Here is an 18,729-nt window from a genome sequence, read left to right as displayed (position 1 = left end):
TCCCCCTGTCGTGTAAACCACACATTTTTCAGGAAGAAAAGGGTCTATTTTTGATATATAGACTTCTGGTACAAATCTATTGAAATTTAACAGTAGAAATTGTGGTTGGCATTTTGGAAAATTTTAAGAAGTGCCAGATATTACTTGGTGTCAGCCTTCCAAGGTAAACCAGATCAGGAAATAGATCCTGCCTAGGCGTAAAACTACCTTTATTAGGGTGCCTTTAGTAAAAGAATATTGTAAATCTGAACATGCTTCCCCTTCTCCTTCTTTTAATTTTGTGTAAAGTTTGTGGTGCTGGAATAGGTGTTATTTTTTTGTAAATATCTTCATATGGACTTCAGCCAATGGTGAAAGTTTTTTTTTTTTACTACCGGTTCTGTGGGCATGGCTTGGTGGGCATGGCAAGGGAAGGATACTGCAAAATCCCCATTCCCATCCCACTCTGGGGCCAATCAGATGTGGTAATTTCTGCTACTGGTTCTCAAAACCTGCTGAATTTCACCCCTGGCTTAAACTGTGTTTGCTGTTTATTCCTTTGGTAATGGATCTTCACTGACTCCTTCAAGGCCTTGCTTTATATTCTCTGCAATGTGTACATCTACAATACAAGTGTGACACTGGGAACTTTTTGGTGCTCTCTCAGCTTGTCTATTTGTTTGTAAATGTTTCAGCTACGTAACATAACATGATAATGTTACTTGGCTGAGTAATGAAACATTTGTAAAGAAACAGCTGAACTCAAGAGAGCACCAACAACTCCACAATTCAACACTAAGGTACATATATTGTTTTCTATTACAATGTGACAATTTGAATCTGGCCATGATCAAGTATTGGGGATTCAGAGTAATCATTCACATTCAATCATTCAATCATTTTTTATGTATATACTGTATAAAGGCATTTTCTATTTGATTATTGCCAAAGTTGAGGACAGGACTTCATCTACCATCTGCCAAATGTACTTTATTTGGTGGAAACAACCCATCATCTTCAAAAGAAGATGAAAGATCTACCTTAAACCTATTACCTGGAAATGTATTAACTCATTCTTTATCTAATGACAGCCGAAAACTGTAAAACTGTAAATACTGATACAGTATTTTAGACAGAGTGTTCCAACATTTTCTTGATAAAAACTATTTTCTCAACTTGAATGACCTACTTACAATATATGGAAATGGATGCAGGAATTGAGTAATTTTCAAATTATGAATTATATACCTCACATTTAATTACAGCATAAATTATATAAAACATGATTAATTACAGTTAAGGTAGCATATACTAATCTTCATCCTTTAACTCCCTTTTCTTCTACACCATCTTTAGAGTTTTCTTTGTCCCTGGGATTTTAGCACCCACTGCTTCTTAATCCTGAAAATGTTAGGCTGCTCTACCACTATCATTTCTGTCTGTCCTCTTTAGACAAATATTTCCAAAGTTAATTTTAGATAATTAGTGCTGTTCAGGATCATTTCCTTTACCTTTACCATTACCTCCCCATTCAATAAAGTGTACCCATCAATTTTGGCTCATGTTAAAACAAATTAACAGTGTTTGGGTGACATCTTGCATATTAGTTGGCTTAAATAATTACCTAAGGGCAGTGTCCATGCTCCTTCCTTGCTGTTAAGTATGATTTTATCAGTGTCATGATATAGACATCTCATGCATCTTACCCAAACTCTCTAGGAACTTGTACAATTCCAACTGTGCATAAGATGTAATAAAATAAATGAATGAAAATTAAAATGTTACTATGCATTTATTTGGTAGGATATTGATAAGAGTGTGAAATAAAGGTTCCTCAATAAATACTTCATATTGATTCAACATAAGAAGTTCCAGGCATCTGCATATGAATTATAATAGGACCTAAAAAATCTAGTTATGCTGAAACTCATACGTCTTTGAAGCAGGTTGTAATCAAAATCTCCCAATTCCCTTGAACCCAGTAGATTCTCTTTTTGACAGTAGACATGAATGCTACATGTCTCTGCTACAAAATTATGATTTCATCTGATTTCTATTGGTGAACAAGAAACTATCATCTTTGTCATATGCAAATAATTTAGCAAAATTTGAGGACAAACAGCAGAATTTTGGATTCACTAAGTGTACTTACTGAAGATGGGGCAGTCATAAAGAAAAGCACCTGTTAAATCCAAAGGCCATTTGGGTGCTGTTGATTATAGAAGAGCCAACCCAAAACCATTACCAACATGCTTATCACATCCCATGCATGATGAATAATTCAATGTAAATTATGGACATCAGTTTGTTGTATAGAATATTTTTTCTATGGCTGGTGGCTGTGTAAAGGCAGTTATGCAATTGTAATATTCTTAAAATACGTTAAATGTTACTAAGCCATGCAGACAAATATAAATATAACATTTTGCAAAGAGTCAGTATATAAAATCTCAGTCTTTTCAGCAATGTCTCCTTATATTTCTGTGAGAAACTCTATTATTTCCATTTGTTTCATGATGAATATAACCCCTCCCTCCAATAACTCTACATTTTGTCTGCAGTAGTAAGTTAAAGACCATTTCAGTTTAAATACCATTCCTGCCTTAGCAGCATATATCAAAAAAATTCTGTCTCTCATCAGATACCATGGTTTCAAAATAACAAACCTGTCATTAGGGAATGTCCAGGGTTCAATCGTTATACTGAAGAAATGGGAAAATATACCCTTTTGATGCCCTCAGAAATGAGTAGTTTACTCCTCCAAGTCAACAGTTTAACTTGCATCATTTCATCGACCATCTATCTATGATCTCTGTATCCATCATATATGCTGGAATTGTGAGCAATAAAAGTACATCCAGCAAACCCTGGATTTATACAGTTTTTTTCCACAAACTGAGCCAAGTATTCAATCTCCTTTCATTGCAGTCACCTAAATGTCTATGGAGATTCTCAGTTATTCAGGTCACGGTTGTCCCAAAGGTATTTTGGATACATCATAGTCACCTATCTTTACCAGGGTATCAATAGCTGGCATAGAGTTTAGTTCGGCCGACCCAGTGGGGACAATTGTCGTTGGTTTTGTGAATCGGTAGTAAAAAAAAACTTCTGAGGATCATACGGCTAAGCCCCCCACCACTTTTTAAAGCATTTTTTCCCTGCCGGTTTCGGTGAATAGGCAGGAAAAAATAGTGGTATGAATCCCTAGCACCACATAATGGAGTGAGCTCACTCCATTATGTGGTGCTAGGGATTCATACCACTGAACTGCTGACCTTTCTCATTGACAAGCTCAGCGTCTTAGCCACTGAACCACCACCTCCTTATAGTATGGCATATAGTTTAGTATGAAAAGTGATTTTCAAACCACATTTTAAATGGCTACTTCTAGATTTCAATGGATTCAGAAAATGTACCCTTTCATGCTTTTAACTTTTTCTTAGTCCTTCCTCCCTTCCTCCGCTCCCTTTTTGGAATAAGGTTGTTGTTGTTTCTTAACCAGCACTTTCTGTACCAACAAATAAGATAGTAAGCTGAATGCCTGCAATAATCTGGTGAAATGCGTTCCTGTGGGAGGAGCCTGTCGCCGAAGGAGCTCAACGGAGCCCCTCTCAGAGTTCTGGTCTGTATATCTAATTAAGATCAATAGATATCACCCCTTTCTGGCAGAAAGGGGCAGGCAGAAGCTCAGGTGCTAGGATTTATTCGTAGTTCACAGCCCCCCCCCCTTTTTTTTTTTGGGCTGCGAACGGAGAAGAGATCCAGCGTAACTGAGCTCTTATCTCCAGCCAGTTCCTCGCAGCTGCCTTTTTGCAGCCCTAGACAGGTGACCCCCCCACTCAGGACAATGATAAATTGTTTAAAGCAACTTAAGCTAACACGAGCGGGTCTCACTCCTGTGATGTTTTTTTTTTATAACTATCTAAACACCAGCCTTGTTTTTCCTTTGAAACTTCTCTGTGCAATTGGGATACAAAATGGCGTTTTTACTGTGTTGGTGATTGATGACGTAATTAACCGGCTTTATCTCCCCAGAGACTGCTACTCATTAACAAGCAAAATCTACAAATAATTTATTGAGAACTGACCAGCTGAAGACACTGTTTATCTGTTTACTCTCAGCTTTTATCTATAATGCCTCCCAGGTCTAAGCAGGCAAAAAAATCCCCCCCGCATGTGCTTAAAGAACTTGTTAGTAAATCGCTGCCTTTGTCTCCTACGCCACCTACTGGAGATTCCTTGACACAGGAGCTTTTCTTTCAAATAATTAATGACTTTAAACAAGAAATTAAAGAATTTGTGCTGGATTTATGCGATAAAATACAGACTAAAATTGCCCAAATAAAGGCGGATATGTTTGAAGTTACGTCTACTTTGACAGATTATATCGAAGAAATGGAGACTAAACTGGAAACTTTGGAGGGGGCTAATTTTAATTTGACTTCTAATATCCAGGCATTACAACAAGAGATTAGAGATACCCAAACACAACTTACAATGATAAATTATAACAGAAAGGCGTCTGCAATAAGAGTCAGAGGACTGCCCGAAAAGAAAGGAGAGAACTTGAAACAGACGTTTGTAGAAGCTTTCAGCCAAGCGGTGGGAGGTCCGGGACTCAATTTTGATTGGAATATTCGAAAAATCTATCGCCAGAATTCGCGTGTAGCAGAGCAACAACAGCTTCCAAGAGACATAATTATATACTTTTTCACAAGAGAATCCAGAAATGCGATCACTCAAAAGTTTTACAATAACAGGCTCCGAATCGAAGGCCATGATTTGTTTGTCTTTAAAGAAATCCCGCTCCAGATGCTGCAAGCAAGGAGAGGCTATACTTTTTTAACCCAAGAACTTAGAAATCGTCAAATACTGTACAAATGGGAAGCTCCAGTTGGAATCACAGTTACATTTGAAAATCAAAGATTTCGTATTAATTCTGTTTCGGAAGCTCGGGACTTTTATTATAAAACTCTGAAGGCGGGGCTTCTTGACTCACTCGGAAACGCGGAAGGACAAGGTGAAGGAAAGACAAGCAGCAAGTCACTTGGTTACAAGAAGGAGGGAGTTGTTCTCCCCCTACTGGAGAGGCAGAAGAGCGGAAACTGAGGATTCAGTCATATTTTCAAAGCAGCGGGACACGTGGTTATAAGGGAGAGGGTAGCCTTCTCTTTCCGAAAGGGCAGAAGAGTAAAGAATATAGATCCAGCGATGTCTTTAAAACACTTTCTAAGCTTTTGGACTGATTAAAACTTTAGGATTTCTGTTTGGTATGAAATGGTAAAGCTGTGTACTGATGAGGAATGGAAAGAAGCATTGCTTATTCTAGACAGATATTATACGGGACTTTTACAAGACTTATTTGAATCTCAACCCAAACTGCGCATGAAGTGTTTTCTGTGAGGAAAGCGGGGACTAAGACTTATTTGAATTGCGGTTTGGGATGAATGGAGTTGGGAGGAGTGGGGCAGAAAGGAAGGTGGAGCGGGATATTGATGAAGGGATCCTGGGATTGAATGAACTGGTATGGATTTTGGGCACACATTTTACGAATTTACATGCTTGAAGTATAACATAAAAAGCTCAGGATTTTAAAGTGAAGAGCGAGATCCTAATCTTATGCAATTTGGGCTTGGGAGGAATGGAGACGTGAAACGAAGGGTAGGAAGATGAGTAGCGAAAGTATGATTAGACTGCTCTGTATTTGAAGATAAATTGATTTTTGTATAAACTAATATTTGAATATAAGGTTAAGAAAGGCTATCTGGAGAGTCTACAGGAAGATGGGGGTAAATATCAAAGAAGTAAGGGACGAGGACAAAATATAAATGGAATGATTCACACTGTTTAAATTTTAAGAATGACGGGAGGCTGAGCATAATGCAAAAGATTTTTAAAATTTTTTTTTCTTTATTTACTTTTTCGTTTTTGTTTTTTTTTTCTTTTTCGGAGTGTTCTTTTTATTTTATTTTCATTATTATTGTTAATAAGATATTTTGAAGGTGAATGGTACTGAACTGTGCCGGGTGTGGGACCTGGGAAGTCGGAGGGGGTTAGGGAGGGGGGTTCATTGGGGGTGGGCGGGCGGGTGGAGATATAGTTTCAATATATAGAATAAGAAGAATACACTTGTATACTGTTGATCCTTATATTTTCTTTTTATTTTTCTCTTTTTTTTTCTTTTTGCTTTTTTCCTTTCTTTTTTCTTTTTAGCGTAACAGAATAGATTAAGGAATAGAGAAATGCACCATAGTGAGAAGTAGAGGAAAGGAAGAGGGAGAAGTAAGGAGGGAGGAAGAAGGGAATGTAAGGAGGATGAGAGGGGAAGGAGGGTGAGGAAGGCGAGAAAGGAAGATAGGAGGGGAAAGGGAAGTAGGAGGGGTGATCGTTGGAGGGAGAAAGGAAAGTTGGAGGGGGAGAAGAAGGGGTGCATGAAAGCGATAGGTTGGGTTTATGAGTTGTGTTTAGGTTGGGGTTTTTCTTTTCTTACTATTATATTATTATTATTGCAAATATCCAGTATATAAGTGAATGTACAAAATTGAAAATGAAAATGAATAAAACATTTAATAAAAAAAAAAAACAATCTGGTGAAATGCAAGCTCTGGCAGAACATTTAGAAGAAGAAAAATCATCTTATCCTAAGAGACCAGCTATTAATGTAGACACAGTCTTCGAGTGTGTCTAGTATGCAATTAACATTTAAGTGATAAATCCAGGCATGGGACAAAAGAAATGGTGAGGTAGAACCCAGAAGTGGAATTGTGATATAATCCAGAATTCTAAGCATAGCACAATAAAATAAACACAAAAGAGCTGGCAGTTTACTCCTCAGCATTTACTGTTTGTTTGTCTCTCCAACCTATGAAATTATGCTCTCTACTGTTGAATCTTAATGCCGTACCTCTTCTTAGTGCTGGATGGGTGGATTTAAGAATTGAAAGATTGTTAGTGGGTACAAACAAGGCATCCAAGGGCTTCTGGATATGCCTTAATTAGATTGGAGTCATTGGCTTCACCACAAGTAGAATCACTAGGACTATTGTTCTTGTTTGCTTGTTTAACTAGAAGCCATATAAGGTCCTTCCAGCTCTAATCTGATTGATTGAACCTATCCTATTATATTCTTAGTTGCCATTAAGGCAACCTGCAAATCAGAGAAGTTCATCCTCTACTTTGAAATCAACCACATAGCATCTTTTTTTTTCATCCAACACTTAGTTAATTTCCTAAGACCAATTTCCTCTTTTCTTAAGTGTGATTCCTAACTGTAAATCAGCATTCACAGCATATCTTCATCACTCTGTAAGTCAAGAGGAAAAATTAGATATTCCTTCCTATCTAAACGAATTAGTCTGTAGCAGTCTGACTACAGGAAAGCTGAGAGAAAAAGATCTCATAACTTTTTTTAAAGCTCATCCTGTAGGTGAAAAGTCTTGATTGTTCTATTTTGTTTTTTCTTGATAAGGCTTTGTATGCTAAATTCCAAAAGCTCTCTGATACTTTAGATATTTTTTTCTATGCAATTAGAGTCCTTCTGTGACCTTCTTTTCCTGCAAAGAGTGCTATGGGATCCAGTCAAAATTAACAGAAACCAAAGAACTTGAGGAAACTGCATGCTTGTCTGACCATATCATTCATGTCATTTTTTATTTTATTTTTTGCAGCAGGAATTTTTCTTTGGAGGCAAAATTTTCTCATGTCTTCTTTTTATATTCTAGTTTTCCTGGATATTTAATTTCAAGCTTTCATCCTGCCTCTCCTGTTGTTGTTGTTTAGTTTGGCAGCTGATATCTATTCAATAGATGAAAGTTAGGATATATATTTTTAGATATCCAATGGTTCCAATGACTGCCAACTGTCAAGTATAGTTTGTAAATAAGAGCAATATGAAAGACAAAAGTTAGGCTGCTTCCACTCTATAAAATAAACATTGAGAAAGATGAAGGAAGTTTGAAGTTATTCACTATAAATAAGACACCATATTGTAGTCATTAATTATTATGGAACTAAAACTGAGGCATCCTAAGATTCAAACTTCTAGGAGATACCTATTTTTATGTAATCAGAATAATCTGAATAATGAATTCACCTAATTTTTGTAAGAAAAAAATGGATAAGTACAGTACTTACATGATTATGATGGAAGAAAAAAATCCATCATTTCTCCACATGGATAATAAACTGTTTCTTTTACATATAATTTTCATGATTGGTATTTGGGTCTTAATGCAAACAGATCTGTGTGTTAACTAAAGTGGAAAAGGGGATTTGGATGTAGACATTTCTACTTTGACAAATGCACTTTGATTTAGAAAGAATCCCCCCCCAAAAATATAACTCCATTAATTGCAACATTTAATGAAATCATGGTAGAGAAGTGAGAGTGTTCGAGTTATATTAGAATGTTACTGTTTTTCTTAGAGTTTTCTTCCAGGAATAGATTCTTACCATTTATTTCTTAGGTAAAAGTTAAGATAGTTTACCCAACATATACAATATCTATAGGATCTGATGTGATGTATGTACCTGCAATTATACAAAGGACTGAAAAAAGAAAGGAGTTAAAGACAAGATAAGAAAATCAAACTAAATCTAGAACTAATTCACACCAAGGATCACTTACTATACCAGTTTGTACCTTTCTGTAGTTATAAATTATCTTTTCCTTCATCTTTTGTTCTTAATCTTTAATGTTCTGTGAGGATCTCAGTTCCATCTAACTTCAATTGTCTCAGTTATTCTCTTCTTCTTGATTCATATTCTCTTTCTTCATTTATTCTTCCCTTTTCACTCTTTATCAGTACATTCAAACACAGGTATAAAAACATATGCATAGACATATACATACCTATCTTTGTATAAACATATACAAAAAGTATAGGCCCCATATTTGGGAAGTGCACAAATTTAATTTAATCTTGTTCACCACAATAGCTTAATGCTTAGAAAACAACTTTTTCCCCTTCTTATTGCAGATGGATCCAATTCAAAAAGCTGTAATAAATCATACATTTGGGGTTCCTCTTCCTCACAGAAGAAAGCAAATCATATCTTGCAACATATGCCAATTGAGATTTAATTCAGATGTAAGTAAATAAGTTATATCTTTAACATGCATGCATTAAATACATGTATTTTTTCCAATGAAAGTTGTGTGATAGCATGTTCCATTAGAATAATAGATATATTGTATGTGATTTATTGATATAATATGGGCCCAGCTTTTATTCACGGATAACGTTTCTGAGATTTAAAGTTTTTATTTTGTTTTGTGCATATATATTGTTACCTTCTCATTCCAAGTGGAATGATGACTATTTGTTCCTCTTTGCAACTGCATTCCTTAACATTTGATATTCTTCTTTAGAGAATTGAAATCTATACCTGTGGTTGTTTATGCTTAGCTTTGCATGTATTCTATTGTAGCTGCTTAAGTTTCAGCAATAATAGAATTTGACTACTTTATTACCAAAATCCATTCTTCAAACTCAGTTTTAGTGACAGGAATGCAGAAAGTACAGCCCTTCATGGATTGTTGTATATCAAAACACGTCATTCTATTTGTGAATAAATTCATGGCACACCTATCTCCTGTGGTTTAAAGCCTAATATCACATCCATCTTTCTCCAGATTTAGTGAATATAAATCTGTGCTGGGGGGAAAAGAAGTATTAAAATAGATAGCAGAAAATGTAATCTTCTTGTGTTTTTTATCTCCAATGCAAGTTCCGAAGGAAATAATAAATACACAATTCATTAACATGCCATTATAGTACCATACGTTACACTTTTATTATAAGGAATTCTACATATTGTTGTTAGTCATTCATTTGCTTTACTCACACATTTGCTTTTCTATGTTTAAATGTTGCTGGTCATTGACCAAATAAACATTATTGTATATTACAGTTCATTATTATTATTTTTATAAAATTATTATTTTTATTTAATTTTTGTAAACATTTTAAAGAGTTGTGTAAAATATTATCAACATGAAAAGGCTTAAAATATATTCTGTTGAAACTGGGATATATCTCCATATATGTTGAGCAAAATATTATATATCTATAATAGGTTGGTCAATAGTAGGATATAAACTACTAAAGAAAAAGGAATATTCACACAAAGCTCTTTAAAAAAAAAAGAATAGACAATATGAGAAGCAAATATCAAAGGAGAGACACACAAAACAATCCTGCTTATTATTACTTTTCATTTTTCCTTCATTTTCACCATTCTTTGGAGTATTCATTTTCACAAAATTCTTATCGTAATATGCTCCATTCATTTGAGATTAAAAAGTAGATTAAGTTTAGGATTATAGTTAAGAACTTCTCTCTTCGTGGAAGTCTTACTGTATTTTTCAGATTATAAGATGCACCTTTTCCCCCTCAAAAAAGAGGGGGGAAAATCTGGGTGCATCTTATACACTGAATACAGCATTTTGTGCCTCTCAAAATCCCACCACTTCATCAAAATGGCCATGCATAGCCTTTAGGAGGCTTTCAGAGTGTTCCTGGAGACTGGGGAGGGTAGAAATGAGCAAAAAATAGCTGTTTTTTTGCTCAATTACACCACCCCGCAGGCCCCCCAGAGCACTCTGTAAGCCTCCTAAAGGCTATGCATAGCGTTTTTTGACAAAAAAACTGGCCCATTTCCCAAAAAAATGGACTGTTTTTTGCTCACTTTTGGCCCACCCACCCCCAGGAACATGCTACAAGCCTCCGAAAGGCTATTCATGCCCTTTTTAAAAAAAAAAACTTTTGGGAGGTCTGCAGAGTGCAAAAACCTTTTTAAAAAATTTGTCTCTTCAAAATCTTGGTGCGTCTTATACTCCAGTGCATCTTATATTCTAAAATATGGTAATTTGTTTGAGTTATATACAAAGAAAAACTTGCAGCTGCCTTAGGTTACATAGACCTATTTTAGAATAAAGCTGTTCATGGCAATCCTTAATTAAAAAAAATAAGTGGATTTATGACTGAAGTGATCAAACTGGATTTGTCCTGAAGATATACATGATAAATAAATTATAAATAATTTTGATATTCTCAGCAAGATAAAAGATTTTTTAAAATTAATTTTTAAAAGTTTTGAAATTATTTTTTTTTATGCAGAAAAATCCTTTGATAATTTGAAATTACATGTCATGTTGCACTTTTGAAAAAGATTGATTGTTTGCAGTAAGAGAGGCAAAAATTGGAATTTCAATAGAAAAATAATATTATATTTGCTGTAGATATCATACTAACAGTAAATTTGTATAGAAAGTTTTCTTTCTAAATTATTCTGTATTACTGATCATTAAATTGGATGTTTTTTAAAAAAATTGGAAAGATAATGAGCAGATCATTATCATTTGTATTTATGGCAGCACTGTTGTAAGAATGGGCAATTTTGAAAAATCATATTATAATGAAACAAATTTTGAAAGTTAAATTCTCATTTTAACTTAAATGTTTTTATTAAATGTTAGTAAACCATACATTTTTTCCACAGTATGCACATAGTCCTCGACTTACAACAATTCATATATGAACTATTCAATGTTAAAATGGCACTCGGAAAAGTGATTTATGACCAATTTTCACACTTTGCGGCATCCTCATGGTCACATGATCAACATTCACACTTTTGGCAACTGACTCATATTTATGACTGTTGCAATGTCCCAGGGTCATACGATGACCTTTTTTCAAAGTAAAGTCAATGGGGAAGCCAGATTCACTTAACAATTGTATCACTAACTTAACAACTGCAATGATTCACTCAACAACTGTAGCAAGAAAGGTTATAAAATGGGGCAAAATTCACCTAACAAATGTCTCACTTAGCAACACATATTTTGGACTCAATTGTGATCGTAAGTCAAGGACCACCTATACTGTATTAGTTTTTATACATGTTGTATGCTGCCAGGATATTAAATGCTTTATATTGAGAAGGTTTGGTTCTTTTCTTGAAAGAATGGTGTGTGGATGTTTGGAAAAACTTTGTATCTTAAAAATAAGTTCAATGTAGAATTCAATTCTAACATACTCCAAACTTGTTTTTTTTCTTCAGCTTCATGGACATTTTGATTTCTGATATTTATTCAGTTTACCATATTTATAGCTTATGATTTGAATTGATGTTATATATTATGTTATCCATATTTTCTAATATGTATCCCTAGAGTAAAGCTTAATAGTGATTCTTAGGATTATTTTAAAATAACAAAATACATATTATAAATTATAGATAATTAATATTAGTAATTATCCCTTATATTTCAGAGCCCTTGTTTATTTACTTGTTTCCTACTATTTGCATTTTACTCTTTTATTCGTTTTACATGTTTTTCCTTGTCCATATTTTCTTTTCTAAATCTTTTTAATTAAAAAATAAGACAAATAAATATACTCTATTCATTTGAGAGTCTTTGTTGATTTAAAAAATGGGTTTCCCAAGTCCCACCTTTTTTTTCTCTGTCATTTTTTTGTGCCTTGGGTACAATTCCAAAATATCTGGAGCACAACTTGATCACCACTAGCATTGACAAAATCACCATCAGTCACCATCAGTCAAGTGCAAAAGATATCTTCATCTGCAACAGGTTACAGGTACAGCCTTCAACAGTACCACTGATATTATTAAATAACAATTTCTGCCTATCCCGAGTCCTTAGGAAGGATTGGATAAAAAAAAATCAGGATAAACATCTAACTGACTATATAACTAACCATAATAAATTTATTAAACTTCTATGTGTTCCAACTTTCGATGTTTCTGGGTAGCTCACAACGATCAAAGGAATTATAATAAAAATCAATAAAATATAAAAATAAAAATCGCAAATACAATTAAACAAAGAGTTTCATTCTCCAACAAGTAACTATTTTATACTCTAAGTTGAAATAGATAATAGACTGTTATGAGAATTAATAAACTAGATTAAGTCTGAAGTTTAACTGATGCAGTGTCTACCTAATTTTCAAAATATTTCTCAGGTAGGCATAATTAAAATTGCCTATGGTCAGAGTTATTTTTGATTAGAGTAGCATATAAACCCCAGCAAATAAATAAATAAATAAATACATTTCCAGATGTGTCCTAGTTGATCTGTGAGTCGTACAAAATTAGTTATTTATAGTGACAAGTTGCATTAATGTTTCACATTTCAAAAGGTAAGAAAATCAATATGGATTTTTGCAGATAATATTTATAGCAATGTCAGAATCTTATAATTTTGTTATCAAATATAAATATTAGAATTTCAGCTTTTACAAAAGTTATAAAAGGATGGCTATTACATATAACTGAATAAATGTGATTCTGGTATTTGCTTCAAAACAACACTATTTATTTAAATGATATTAATCTTTTTAGTTAATTTTCTCTGCAATTAGATATAATCAGAAAAAATCCCTCCCTCCATTCCTTCCTTCCTTCCTCCCTTTTGGAAACTAGGATACTTGCCTCAACTGGTGAATCCCTTTAAGGGATCTTGAAAAAGAATTACTGCAAAGTTTGCTATGTCTCTCCAGCTTTATGGCAACAAATAGAAATTGAGAGTTAAGATCTGATTAATAGCTGAATGGCTCTCCATCTAAAAACATCAAAACTGCGGGTAACAACTCAATAGAAAGCAGTGATCAATTATTTCTGTACTATTGCCAAGAAAATACTCAGTTCTCCCTACATTGCATTCCATTCTTTTTGCTTCCAAACTCTTCCCTCTAGCTTCCCTCTAACTTCTAGAAAGTCAGAATGACATGAATGCTTTAGATTTTTTGCCCAGCAAGACATGGATTCTCCTATTGTACCACATACTGTTGGTGTTATCATACAAACATAGAATTATATGTAGTTTTATTACCTGCCTTTTACATGGGGAAGATTTTAGGGAGAAATTCCCTAAAACAATACAGACAAATAAGGAATTATTATAAAGGGGAGTTTATTTCACAAAACAACAGAGGTAATAATCTCATTGAGAATTAAGAAAAAAATAAAATCAATCTAGCAACCTCTATTGCCAAGGCCTGGCAGAGAAGAAATTCAAAAAATATGTACATTACATTGCAGTATACTCTGTCCCATATTTGGGTAGACCAGATTGCCCTGATAAAAAACACTTAATCTCATGGTTTAGAGGTTAATATATCTATCTAATATGTAAATAGCCTGGGTTTGAATCCCTGAAGGGTATGGCTAGCTGATGAGAGATAAATTGCTTGAAATAGATCTACACTAGTCTCCCTTTATTTTTTTTGTCAATAAATATGAATTTAACATTACATTGTGAAAATATCTAAAAGACACTACTGTTTAGATTCACATACTAATTTATATTCCTAAATCTATAAGGAAAGCTGGGTTCTTAGTTCTGCTTTGTAGATAACTTTGCATGTTAATCTATAACTGTATCATCTTAATTATCTTTGAACTCTAATGGAAAAGGCTAGTTTAACTAGGCAAAACATTGTTTCAAAGTAGATTTGCTTTTTTAAAAAGTGAGATGTAGCACATTGAAAAGTCTTGCAAAATGCCATCTTACAGCAACTTTTTTATACATAACATTTATTATTTTTATCAATGTGTAAAATACAAAGAAAAAGAAAAATAGGAAATTAAGGGCAGAAAAAAGAAAGGAGGAAAGAAAATATCAGGTACAGGGAAGAAAGAAAAACGTGTTGACTTCTGACTCTTTTAGTACAGTACAAGATAATATTACAACCTCAACTTTTTACATTTACAGATTAGTATATAACCATTTCTATAACAACAAATCTATCTAATCAGCAAAACCAAAGTCAAAATTTCATTTTTTTCATCACAAGCACAAAATCCAGAAGTGATGTTCAAATAAAAAACATAAATATAGTCTCCTCTTTGAATAAACAATCAATTTAACTATTACTGTTTTATCTTCCTTGCTATGAAAATAATATGCATTTCTATTTTCACTTAATAATCTTTATAAACAATCACCATTTATATTAACAAAATTCACTGTATTATTTCATATTCTTTAACCTTAAAGGGAAAAATATTTTTTCATACATTATAAAATACTAAGCTTTTCTTTAAAACATTTCTAAAATTGAAAAATTCTAATACATCTTGTTAAACTTCCTCTTAGCATACATACGTTAAAGTTCACTTTCAGACCAATAAAATTCCAAGTAACTCCAATTAACTCATTAAATTTAGATCACTCCCTCCAAGTTACCTCATAGAATTTTTCTTCTTGTTGTATAAATCTTGTTTAAAGCTCTAGATATTTCTTTTAAGCTAATAAATCTTTTTTTATAACATTCTCTTAACATAGATATTTTCAAATACACTTTCATCAATAGTATTTTACAAACATTAGGAATTACCTAAGTATTATATAATGGGAAAATACATTTTCAAACTTTAGATTAAGACTTTCTTTCAATTATAGATACCAAACCTAGAAAACTTCCAAACTAATTCCAATTAACCAATTACATCTAAGTCACTTCTTCCAGCTTGTCTTCAACGAATAAAATCTCTCTAATAATTTGCTCCTCCATCTTCTTAACTTCCTCTTTCATCAAAAAGCAGTTTTTTGTAAGTCACTTAAGAATTGCTGACCAATCAGGAATCATAAAAATCAGAAAGTTTTGTTTTTAGCCACCCACAGCAAAGTAAACCAAGCTACAAGTTACTAAAAATAATAAACTGGAACCACAACTATCTGCCTTTATATTTCTCCATCATTTTTTTAAAAAGATGATTCCTTCTTTTAGCTTGCCTTAACAGCCTTCTTCCTTGTTTAACAAGAAGAAATCCACAAAATGGTGCAGATCTTCAAAAAGGAACAACAAACTGCAGCTAAAAAAGCCTCTTTTAGCTTAATAATGATTAAAAATGATTAAGAAATGAAAGACACAACTTAAAAAATAAATTCCCAAAATGGCTGCTTCTTCAACCATGAACTGAACTGCTCCTGTCCCTAGTTTTCGGCACACAAGCTGCTTTGAAGCGCAGCTCCTGAAGCTATCTGCAGACCTTTGCTATATTAGAGGCATAATTTTGGGACTTTCTGTTATATATGCAAATGTTAGAGGAGTGTTGAGTATGCAAATAACTGGGGGGAAGGAGTGTTATATATGCAAATGTTCCCTGTTACCAGCTCTCTGATTGGCTGGTCATTTGACAGTTGCTTTGGGCTCGAGTATAAATACCCTGACAGTTGCAGGGACGTTTTGAATCGCTTGTCATCTCGCAATAAACATCTTACTCTCTGATTCCATGGCTCCTGTGTCTTTCCCTCAAACAATACTCAACACTGGCGACGAAGGTGGGATCGCGATTCCGCAGAGCCTGGAAAACAACGCGGAAATTAGAAAAAAACCACATCGGAGAACAAATGGCCAGCATGCACTCAGCAGTAGCAGTAGCCACTGTGAAGCCTTCCATCTATGCCAACTTAAAGGACGAGCCACGCCAACTCCAAGGTCGAGCCATCTACGCCAACTTGAAGGACGAGCCACGCCAACTCCAAGGACGAGCCAAAGACCGCGAAGGCCAACCTCGGCTGGAACTGCCTGCCTGTCTGCAGCCGCTGCTGCCATCCGTCTCCTCACGGCTTTCTATCTGCCTAATACAAACTGTCTGCAGCTGCTGCTGCCTGGAGCCTTTGCTGCTCCACCTGCATTACAAGGCTGCCTGCCTCCCAAGGCCACCTGCCTGCCCAGGAACTTCCACGCTGCCACCTCCAGGGCCAGCTCCGCTGTCAAACTACCAGCTCTGCTCAGAAACCGCTGCTCCACCAGGGCCTTTTCCTAAGCTGCCTGCCTCTCAAAGAGCAATTCTAGCAACTCTAGCCGCTCATAAGCCTCTAGCTGCTCGGAAGCCTGCCTGCTGCACAGAAGCCCTCTAGCCGCTCATAAGCCTGCCTGCTGCCTTCCGAACGAGCCAGGATCTCCAATGCCGCTCTCTAACACTCTCAAAGTGCAGTCTCCGCTCTCAAACACTCCCAAATTGCCGTCTCTGCTCTCAAATCACCTTCCTACACAACCAAAACGCCAGTCCTGCTCGCAGCAAACCCCCCCCCCACAGAAACCGCAATTTCAAGTTACCAACAGGCTTGGACTTCTTTGAGTTTCCCTCCATGTACGCTTTCCAGACTCCTTGACCAGAAAAATCTTCCCTAAGGTCTTGCCAAGCATGCGCAGAGGATGAATATGCAAATAACTGGGGGGAAGGAGTGAATTGTAAATGTGAACATGGACAACACACAAAAAATGCAAATAAATAACACACAAAGCAAATAACTGGGGGGGGGGAAGGAGTGTTATATATGCAAATGTTAGAGGAGTGTTGAGTATGCAAATAACTGGGGGGAAGGAGTGTTATATATGCAAATGTTCCCTGTTACCAACTCTCTGATTGGCTGGTCATTTGACAGTTGCTTTGGGTTCGAGTATAAATACCCTGACAGTTGCAGGGACGTTTTGAATCGCTTTTCACCTCGCAATAAATATCTTACTCTCTGATTCCATGGCTCCTGCGTCTTTCCCTCAAACAATACTCAACACTTTCCCTAACTTAAGAGAGTCACATAAACTAAAGGAACACCGGTTCCTTATGTTGATAGCTGAAGAAGCTACATTCCCTGGAAAAAACCCTCAGGGATCCTTCCCTATGCATGTGGTCAGTCAGCCATCTTTTTACTGGAAGTGAAAAGAACATCTGGTATAATATATTTTGTCTTAACATTCAGATTTGGTTAGATTGTTTTATATAAAAACTGGATTAAATTTAAACCAGGTATTGCTTCTTAAAGTAAAGCAAGGTACAGTGCAAAGACAATGACAGACTACTTAGATTTTACTTTAAAGTGCATGATTAAGATAAAAATTACCCATAATTTTTCAATTCCTAAAGTCCTTATATCATGGTAGTGGAATTGGTGGCACAATTGCCAATTTATTTCAATAATAATAAATAATACAAAAGTTCATATAGGTATATTAAAATTTCTGCAGAACTTAAAAGATTTTATCTGTACCTAACTGTCCCAAGTTCTGAACGAAAAAAAAAGATCCATTATTGTTTGATAAAATTCCCACGTTATCAGGCATGCCTCATTGCCCTTCAGAGGCCTAAAAAATATTATAAAATACTGGGGTTCACCTTCAAATATTGCCCAATTGTTAAAAAGGCAAGTAATTACAGGGGAAAAAAACTATGTAACTCTTTTGTTTTAAATATGTAACTCTTCTGTTTTAAACTCTTTTGTCTTTATGTATGCCAAGTACATAAAGCTTATATTATAAAGTTTATATTATAAAGCATAGATTACATGAGGTATATTTATACGATAAAACTTTATAAAAGGCATTTATGCTGATGATATTTCTTGGCTATGTCTTCATGAAAGCAGTAATAATAAAAGTTTATGGGAAAAGGAGGATATAAAATGTCATAAGTAAAAGAACATTGGCGAAAACACAACTTTTTCCAAAAGTCCTCATTATTTCTCAAAGCTATTATGGATGTTCAAACTTGTTAGCTTGAATGTCTCACTTGGCCTCTGGAAGTGTAAACTGCAAAATCTATTACTGGAGTTGAAGAAACAATGGTATATCCATTAGCAGGACAACTCCAGCAAGAGAGTTGAACAAATAACTTAACAGACACAGTATCCAACACAAATGCCTGTAGGTGTGCTATGAAGCTTAAATGTCTACAGTACTAAAAATTTGAAAGAAACAATCTTTTATAACATAT

General features: G+C 34.7%; 1 protein-coding gene across 1 annotated transcript in view; it reads left to right on the top strand.

The window, feature by feature from the left end:
- The window catches only part of ZNF385D (zinc finger protein 385D), a 297,210-nt gene that overhangs the window by 194,563 nt on the left and 83,918 nt on the right, over positions 1 to 18,729 (top strand). The window contains exon 3 of the mRNA XM_032237626.1: positions 8,958 to 9,068. Coding sequence (XP_032093517.1) covers positions 8,958 to 9,068 — 111 coding nt within the window. The remainder of the gene's footprint in view (positions 1 to 8,957; positions 9,069 to 18,729) is intronic.

Source organism: Thamnophis elegans, chromosome Z, assembly GCF_009769535.1.
Source record: "Thamnophis elegans isolate rThaEle1 chromosome Z, rThaEle1.pri, whole genome shotgun sequence".
Classification (NCBI taxonomy): domain Eukaryota; kingdom Metazoa; phylum Chordata; class Lepidosauria; order Squamata; family Colubridae; genus Thamnophis; species Thamnophis elegans.
The sequence above is the reverse complement of the archived record's forward strand: the minus strand, read 5'-3'. Positions and strand labels throughout refer to the sequence as shown.